This window comes from Daphnia carinata, chromosome 7 (assembly GCF_022539665.2).
Source record: "Daphnia carinata strain CSIRO-1 chromosome 7, CSIRO_AGI_Dcar_HiC_V3, whole genome shotgun sequence".
Lineage (NCBI taxonomy): Eukaryota > Metazoa > Arthropoda > Branchiopoda > Diplostraca > Daphniidae > Daphnia > Daphnia carinata.
The window spans coordinates 4542887-4551279 of NC_081337.1; the positions used below are offsets into that span (position 1 = coordinate 4542887).

The following is an 8393-nucleotide window of genomic DNA, read 5'->3' on the forward strand; positions in this document are numbered from 1 at the left end:
CGTTGTCTGCAACTGAAATGGAAGATCCTTGTAATTTTTATTTGACCAAAAATCTGATTCAATGCCGACCTTACCTTGTAGACGTTATCTCTTCGCGCAGTTATTACCTTCGTTTTTATCATTTTTCTGCGATTTCCGCTTATGGAAAATAAAGCAACGAAGGTTACCGGTTTCTTTAAACCTAGTAATTGATTTGATCGAACACGTGATGCAACGAACAGAGGCGCAGTATCAGTTTTTCACGTTACTCTTTCTAGACAATTTTCTGAGAGGAATTTTCAAGAAAATATAATCCACCACCAAAACTTTTTGATTATTTTATTTTCAGACGATCGACTGACACGTTCTAAGATGGCAGCTATTACGTCACTGGAAAAGTATTATTCGAGCATTTGTGCCATGTTTTTAAAGCTGCAATAAAAATTATTGCTTGCGAATGCTTGGTTGCGTCTTTTTTTTAGGAACAGATTTACCCTCGGCAAGATCATTTTGTGCAGCATAGTCGACATTGTAGGTTGAACCAACATTGTGGGTTCAATACTGTCCAGCTAAGATGCTTCCGTGTTCACTTTTTTAATTTTAATTTTCAAACAGAGGCGATGGAAATGGGGAGCGCCTGTGGATTAACAAAAAGAAAAATAAGGTTTATACATAAAAAAAAAATAATAATTCGATTCCATGTTTTTTTCTACATTCTTATTTCGGGGAAACGGACAGTTGTTTTGGAACAAAATATTGGTAGCCAACTTCACTGTGGTATACCAGGGATTTCACTGTTGGAAGAAGCGCAGTATTTTTTATACAAGCGTTTTCCAATTGAACTTCGATTCACTGTTTTTGCACTTTTTCCATTGGAGAAACGGAAAAAAAAACGAAATGTTCTTCACGCAAATGTTTTTTTAGGTCTTGCTGTCATAACCATGTAAAGCCGAAAAATATTTCTTTGCTTAGACTTCAATTCTTCAGAATAGTAAGAGCTTCATTGCCATCAGAATATACATGACATCTATGGAAAACCAAAAAGCGTAGTTTAAATTTTTTGTGATTTCAGAGATCGCATGCTGTAGTAGCTGTACAATATCATATTTTATTTTTAAACATACATGGTACAGGAAATAAAATGTGTTTAAACTTTCATATAATGCATGTGGCAATACTGCATTCCAGAAAAGTCAGCGTTGTTGACCACGTAGTACATTGTACCCCCACAGAGGGCACCCGACCTGAATGAAAAAAGCCAAGCAATCGCAAAGCAACGCCATAGTTTTCCATATTTTTTTGTGTCTGAAAAGGAATTTCCAAACAGAAACTGTCAAAAGAAAATAGTTATTGGAGTAACAGTTAACAAGGTTCGAGGTAAAAACTTAACTTGTTTCAATTTGAAGGTTGTCGTGGTATTATCATGTGACGTAAAAATTTAACTGTTTGGAAATTAGACCGGTTATAGTTGAAGACGAGACTTTTTTTTTTCCCCTTTACAGTCCTAGTGTTTCGTATTCTTACTTGCAGAGCATTTGCAAAGTGTTTGAGTTGGAATTATCTGTTTGTTTTTCTAAAAAAAAAAAAAAAAAAATTGTTTTTCCCATATCAGCTACCATCTTACTTTCAGTAGGTTGAGGATACTAACAATAATCTTCTTTGTATATATCCTGGTTGTGAAGGATGTCATCTGGAGAGCCACCTTCTTCCTCCATGATGACTTCACCTGGACCAGGCCCTGGAACACCACAGCCATCACCAATAACACACCCAACTGCTTCTCCTGCACCCCATTCCCATCCAAACGCAAATGCTGGAAATCAGCAGCAGCAAGTGGCTTCCCCGATGGCTCCACCTCAACCACCATCACCTATGAATCATCCTCAATCATCTCCATCACCCATGGGTCCACCAATGCAGCAACATCCACCTCCACAGTTCCAGCAACAACCACAACAACAACAAGCTTATCCACCTCCAATGTCAGGATCAGTTTCAATGGGCCCTCCTCACCAGCCGATGCAACAACCAATAAGGCAACATCATGGTGGAATTCCACAGCCTCATTACATGGCAGGAGGAGGAGGCTATCCTCCAGTTTCACACCATCAACCTCCACAGCAAGCAAATTATCCATCACAGCCAGGTGGTCCGATTTCTCAGCCATCCCAACAACAACCTGGAGCACCACCTTACCCCCCTGACAACATTAATGCTTTACAAAGAGCCATATCTACAATGGAAGACCGTGGTCTACAAGATGATCCTCGGTATTCTGCCCTCCTTGCCATGCGAGCTAAACAAGGGGGAATGGCACCCACTAGCCATAGTCCTGGTCCTCCATTAGACCCCAACAGGTAGTGCTAATTTATATAGTCATACTTCAGCCATTTACGGCATGTTGTAATTGGATATAATTTATAATGAATAATTTTACAATGATAGGCAACCAGGAGCACCTTCTCCGTATGGACCACCCAACTCTGCGGTGCTGAATGGTAATTCTTCTGGACCTGAAGGAGCCAATTCCATGAAATCATCGTTCCTTTCGCCAACCCAAGTACACCAGCTTCGGGCACAAATTATGGCGTACCGTTTATTGGCTCGGAATCAGCCTGTGCCAACCAATATTGGAATGGCTGCGCAAGGGAAAAGGACGGATCTACCTTCACTGCAGGCACAACCGAGCTCGGCATCTCAGCTGGATCAACAGCAGCAGCAAATGTACGCTCCGTCGCCTTCACAGTCCGGACAACCGTTCCAAAGACCTACCGCCCCTTCTGTCCCTTCCTCTCCAATGCAACCTTCCAATATTAGACCTATGGGTCCTACATATCCTTCTCAGCAGCCCGTGGCACCATCAGCAGGTGGGCAACAGCCCCAGCTTCCACCTATGGGCCCCTCACCATCGGCAGGAGCGCCGACATCTGGAACTACTGCGAGTCCAGTCCCGGGAACCATACCAAATCCTCGACCTTCTCAGCCGCAGGTTAGTTTTCAAGATCACATGAGTTTTAAATTTTTTTAAATAATTACTTATTATCACAACTGAAGATTCCAATACATCCCATGCAACCATCGCAAGGAGCCACCGCACCCACAGCAATTCAGATGGGAAATGCTGCGCTGCAACCCATTATAGCGCCACCGATAGTTTCTGCTCCCAACGCGGCGTTGATGCAGCAACAACCTGTTATGCCTCATTCTCAACAGATGCAACCACAACAACTGCAGCAGCAAACGCTCGTCTCCAAACAAAACAAAGTCACCCCAATAGCGAAGCCGACAGGACTAGATCCCGTAGTAATTTTACAGGTATACTTCACAGAGAGGTTATGAAATTCGAATAGAATTATAAACATCAATTTGTTGTCAGGAAAGAGAAAATCGCATGGCCAGCCGTGTTGCCTATCGGATAGAAGAGTTGAGTAACCTGCCTACTACGATGGGCGAAGATCTACGAGTAAAGGCGCAGATTGAGTTGCGCGCATTACGATTACTTAACTTCCAGAGGCAGCTGCGATCTGAAGTATTGGCGTGCACAAGAAGAGACACGACACTGGAAACAGCTGTCAATGTAAAAGCTTATAAGAGGACTAAGAAACAAGGACTGCGAGAAGCTCGAGCGACTGAGAAGTTGGAAAAACAACAGAAAATGGAAGCCGAGCGCCGTAGGCGTCAAAAACACCAAGAATACCTCACGGCTGTTCTCCAACACGGCAAAGACCTTAAAGAGTTCCATCGCAATAATCAGGTATTTAATAAATCTTCGATTAGATTTTCCTAAACACAATTAATTGCCCATCCTTGCTGCAGGCCAAAATTGTGCGCATCAACAAAGCTGTTTTGTTACATCATGCTAACGCAGAGCGTGAACAGAAGAAGGAACAGGAGCGCATTGAGAAAGAACGTATGCGCCGCTTGATGGCTGAAGATGAAGAAGGCTATCGTAAGCTGATCGATCAGAAAAAAGACAAACGTCTCGCCTTCCTTCTGCAGCAAACTGACGAATACATTGCCAATCTCACGGAGATGGTCAAACTTCATAAAACGGAACAGCGACGAAAAATGAAGGAGCAGCAAATGATGAAGAGACGCATTCAACGAAACGATGATGGAACAGTTGTTGATGATTTCCATGTTACCGTTGTAGAAACGGCTACCGGAAATATCCTTAAAGGCGAGGAAGCGCCGCTTGCGTCTGTTCTTCAGGTAATGTCGCAGCATTTGCGCTTTATAATTTACGTTGCAGCGTCTTTTTTTTTATCATGAAATTTCTTGAATTTTTTTTTTTCGACAGACCTGGTTGGAAGCTCATCCTGGCTGGGAAGAAGCATCGGAGGAGGAAGAGCAACATAACGAGGAAGAGCACCAAGAAGAACCCAAAGTAGCAGTAAAAGACGAACCCGAAATAAGTGAAGAAACTGCTGCTGGGGTCATAAGAAAAGTGAAAGCTTTGGATGACGAGTACAAGACTGACGATGGTGAGAAGAATTACTACTCGATTGCCCACACCATACACGAAAAAGTCCATGGACAGGCCAGCATTTTGATCAACGGCAAATTGAAAGGTAAACGAGGGTCGTGAACATGTGTATGACTACCGTTCTTAACATTTTTTGCACTTTTTTTCCGCACTTTTGCAGAATATCAAGTGAAAGGTTTGGAATGGCTTGTCTCGTTGTATAACAATAACCTAAACGGCATTCTAGCTGACGAAATGGGTCTTGGAAAAACTATTCAAACTATCGGATTGATCACTTACTTGATGGAAGTAAAGAAAAATGCTGGGCCGTATCTCATCATTGTGCCCTTGTCCACTCTTTCCAACTGGTCTCTAGAGTTTGAAAAGTGGGCCCCTTCGGTCAACGTTGTATGCTATAAGGGATCTCCCACGGTGCGCCGTATCGTGCAAAATCAAATGAGAGCCGTCAAGTTCAATGTGCTACTTACGACCTACGAGTACATCATTAAGGACAAATCAATTTTGGCCAAGTTACCCTTTAAGTACATGATTATCGATGAAGGACATCGTATGAAGAACCATCATTGTAAATTGACCCAGGTAATATTCTTAAACCCAATGTCTTTGCCTTTTTACATATTTTTTCGTTTACCCATACACGTAGGTCTTGAACACACACTATTTAGCGCCTCACCGTTTGCTTTTGACTGGTACGCCTCTGCAAAACAAACTTCCCGAATTGTGGGCCTTGCTGAACTTCTTACTGCCGTCCATCTTCAAGTCGGTTTCTACATTTGAGCAATGGTTCAACGCACCATTTGCCACGACTGGTGAAAAAGTGGAACTCAATGAAGAAGAAACAATTTTGATCATTCGTCGTCTGCACAAAGTCTTACGTCCTTTCCTTCTTCGTCGCCTCAAGAAAGAAGTAGAATCGCAGCTGCCCGACAAGGTGGAATATATCGTCAAGTGCGACATGTCCGGCTTGCAGAAGGTCTTGTATCGTCATATGCAAAGCAAGGGTGTTATGCTTACTGACGGCTCGGAAAAGGATAAGAAGGGCAAGGGAGGGGCCAAGGCTTTGATGAACACTATCATGCAGCTGAGGAAGCTTTGCAATCACCCGTTCATGTTCCAGCACATCGAGGAAGCCTATTGCGAACATATGGGTGTTCCGGGTGGGCTTGTCTCTGGCCCCGATCTCTACCGTACGTCTGGAAAATTCGAACTGCTTGATCGGATTCTTCCCAAATTGAAACATTTGAACCATCGTGTACTTCTCTTTTGTCAAATGACACAGTTGATGACAATCATGGAGGACTATCTCAATTGGAAAAGCTTTAAGGTACATTCACATTTTTTGTTTTGTTTTGCATTCTTTTTTTTTTTTTTTTTGCTTTTTAAATACGTCATCTCTTTTCGCATAAACCCGATTCTGCTTGTCAGTATGTCGAAGCAGGCAGTACATTTTTTCTTTTCTTTTTGAATTTAGTATCTGCGATTAGACGGTACCACAAAAGCTGATGATCGTGGTGACCTATTGAAGAAGTTCAACGATAAGTCTTCCGACTATTTCCTTTTCTTGCTGTCAACTCGTGCTGGTGGTCTGGGTCTCAATCTCCAAGCGGCCGACACTGTCATTATTTTCGATTCCGATTGGAATCCTCATCAAGATTTGCAAGCACAGGATCGTGCCCATCGTATCGGTCAAACTAACGAAGTGCGTGTTTTACGTCTGATGACCGTCGGTTCCGTTGAAGAACGTATTCTTGCTGCTGCTAGGTACAAGTTGAATATGGACCAGAAAGTCATCCAGGCTGGTAAATTTGATCAGAAATCGACTGGAGCAGATCGACGCCAATTCCTACAGACAATTCTACATGCGGTAAGTTTAACCTTTCTAAAAATTTCCAAGAAAAATGTAAGGCACTTCAATTTTATAATGATGAATCCAGGATGAAATGGAAGACGAAGAGGAGAACGAAGTCCCTGATGATGAAACAGTCAATCAAATGATAGCTCGTAGTGAGAGCGAGTTTGAACTATATCAACGTATGGATATCGAACGCCGAAGAGAAGAGGCACGTCAAGGAGCGGCAAGAAAACCGCGTCTGATGGAAGAATCTGAATTGCCAGAATGGATGTCCAAAGACGAAGAGGAGGTGGAACGGTTAACGTGCGAAGAAGAAGAAGAACGCGTGTTTGGTCGAGGAAATCGTCAGAAGAAGGATGTCGATTATGGTGAAAGCCTCACCGAAAAAGAGTGGCTTAAAGCTATTGGTGCCATGGAAGAAGAAGGCAACGTCGATGATGATGAAGAGGAAGAAGAACCTGGCCCAAGTGGTCGTGGCTCTAAACGATCGCGGACCACTGGTGGTTCGCGTCGCAAGCGCCAGCGAGGCGACGGTGATGGGGGCAATGAAGACGATGAGCCGTCGAACAAAAAACGACGGGGAGGAGGTCGATCGCTAAACGCCGAAAAGGATAGCACCGTCAATGCGCCACTCAAACGCAAGATGAAGAAGATTCTGGAAGCCGTCATGAAATACACAGATGCCGAGGGTAGGATGCTCAGTCAACCTTTCATGAAGCTTCCAACCCGTAAAGAACTACCCGATTACTATGAAGTAATCAAGAAACCTATCGACATCAATAAAATCCTCCAGCGACTTCAGGCGGATAAATATATGGTATACGACTTCTTAAATTGTTTTCTATTTGTGTACTCGCTATAACTATGTTGTTTGAGTTTCTAGGAACTCGACGAGCTGGAGCGAGACTTTATGTTGTTGTGCAAGAACGCCCAAAATTATAACGAAGAGTCGTCGCTCATTTACGAGGACTCTGTTGTCCTTCAGTCGGTATTCACCAGCGCTAGACAGCGTATAGAGGATGAACCGGAAGAGCCCCAACAGGCACCGCCACAACACCAGCAGCAGGAAGATGAAGGCAACGACGATGACGACGCGCAACCCAGTGAATCGGATGACAATTCAAACGCGGCATCTTCGGTGAAAGTCAAGATCAAACTCGGTAAAAACCGCAGCGGTAAGAACAGCGATGGTAGCGGGCATGCCACCCCTGCCGGCGGGAGGAGCAAACGCAAGCGCACCAGCCGCAAATACGTTAGCGACGAAGAGGATGATTTTGGAGAGGAAGAGGCAAGTTATCAATAGGTGTTGGATGATTCCTACTAACGACCACCCCGCCTATGTTGTCATTGTTTGGGTATTGTAGTTCAACAACAACCAAATTATCCAAGTTGTTTAATTGTCTCGTTTTCTTTTTTTTTTTTTTCTTTTTTCGTTCCTCAGGAAGGTGCTAGTGAAAGAACTTCTTCTCGTAGTTCATCACGCGTAGCTTCGCCGGCACCTTCTCGTCGTAACCGTTAAATCACGTTCTAATTTTATCTCTGACCCGCTTTCCTCATACACCTTCGTGTTTAATCTTTATAGAGCCCTTACAGCGAAAAAAGCATGTTGACCATCCAAAGTGTCGATTGATTAATTTAAGCTCTGCTCCTTACCTTTGTCTCATGTCCCCCTCTTACACTTATCATCATCGTGTAGGTCGAGTTTTATCTTTCGCTATTCGGTGAAGAGCTCTCTCCAAATCTTACGATTTCCTTTTTTGTTGTCTTGGAATACGTTGTCGATTTAAGAAGGACTAGCTCTCGTTCTCCCGAACTCAGTATAACATTTTTGGTTGGATAATAAACGTCGCCAAGCCAATATCATTGGTTTGAATTTTTGGTAGTTATTTTGTTCCATGTTTCTTTCATTTACTTTAAATGACAAAACTCTGCTGGATTGTGCATCAGAAAGCGGCGGAAGGTTTTTGCGGATGTTCTGGTACCCGTCACCAGGCAACTTTTTCAAAAAATATGTTTGATGCTATGTCGCCTCTTTCCTTTGACCTACATTCGATGCGATCGCATACGACACAATGG

General features: G+C 43.3%; 1 protein-coding gene across 3 annotated transcripts; it reads left to right on the top strand.

Moving 5' to 3' along the window:
* Window positions 1-1205: 1205 nt before the first annotated feature.
* On the top strand, window positions 1206-8199 carry LOC130695486 (ATP-dependent helicase brm-like). Of its 3 annotated transcripts, XM_057518621.1 has the most exons (13): window positions 1206-1356; window positions 1662-2336; window positions 2425-2968; window positions 3034-3294; window positions 3356-3733; window positions 3796-4191; window positions 4280-4550; window positions 4626-5044; window positions 5109-5789; window positions 5937-6329; window positions 6400-7134; window positions 7201-7609; window positions 7763-8199. In XM_057518621.1, exons 2-13 carry the CDS (start codon window positions 1663-1665, stop codon window positions 7834-7836), a joined length of 5235 nt encoding a protein of 1744 aa, XP_057374604.1. In that variant the 5' UTR covers window positions 1206-1356; window position 1662; the 3' UTR covers window positions 7837-8199. The 3 variants fall into 3 exon arrangements, 2 of the variants coding, with proteins under 2 accessions (XP_057374604.1, XP_059352346.1); XR_009002406.2 differs by lacking the exon at window positions 1206-1356 and having other exon boundaries at window positions 1622-2336; window positions 7201-7672; window positions 7759-8199; XM_059496363.1 differs by lacking the exon at window positions 1206-1356 and having other exon boundaries at window positions 1622-2336.
* The last annotated feature ends 194 nt before the right edge of the window (window positions 8200-8393 follow it).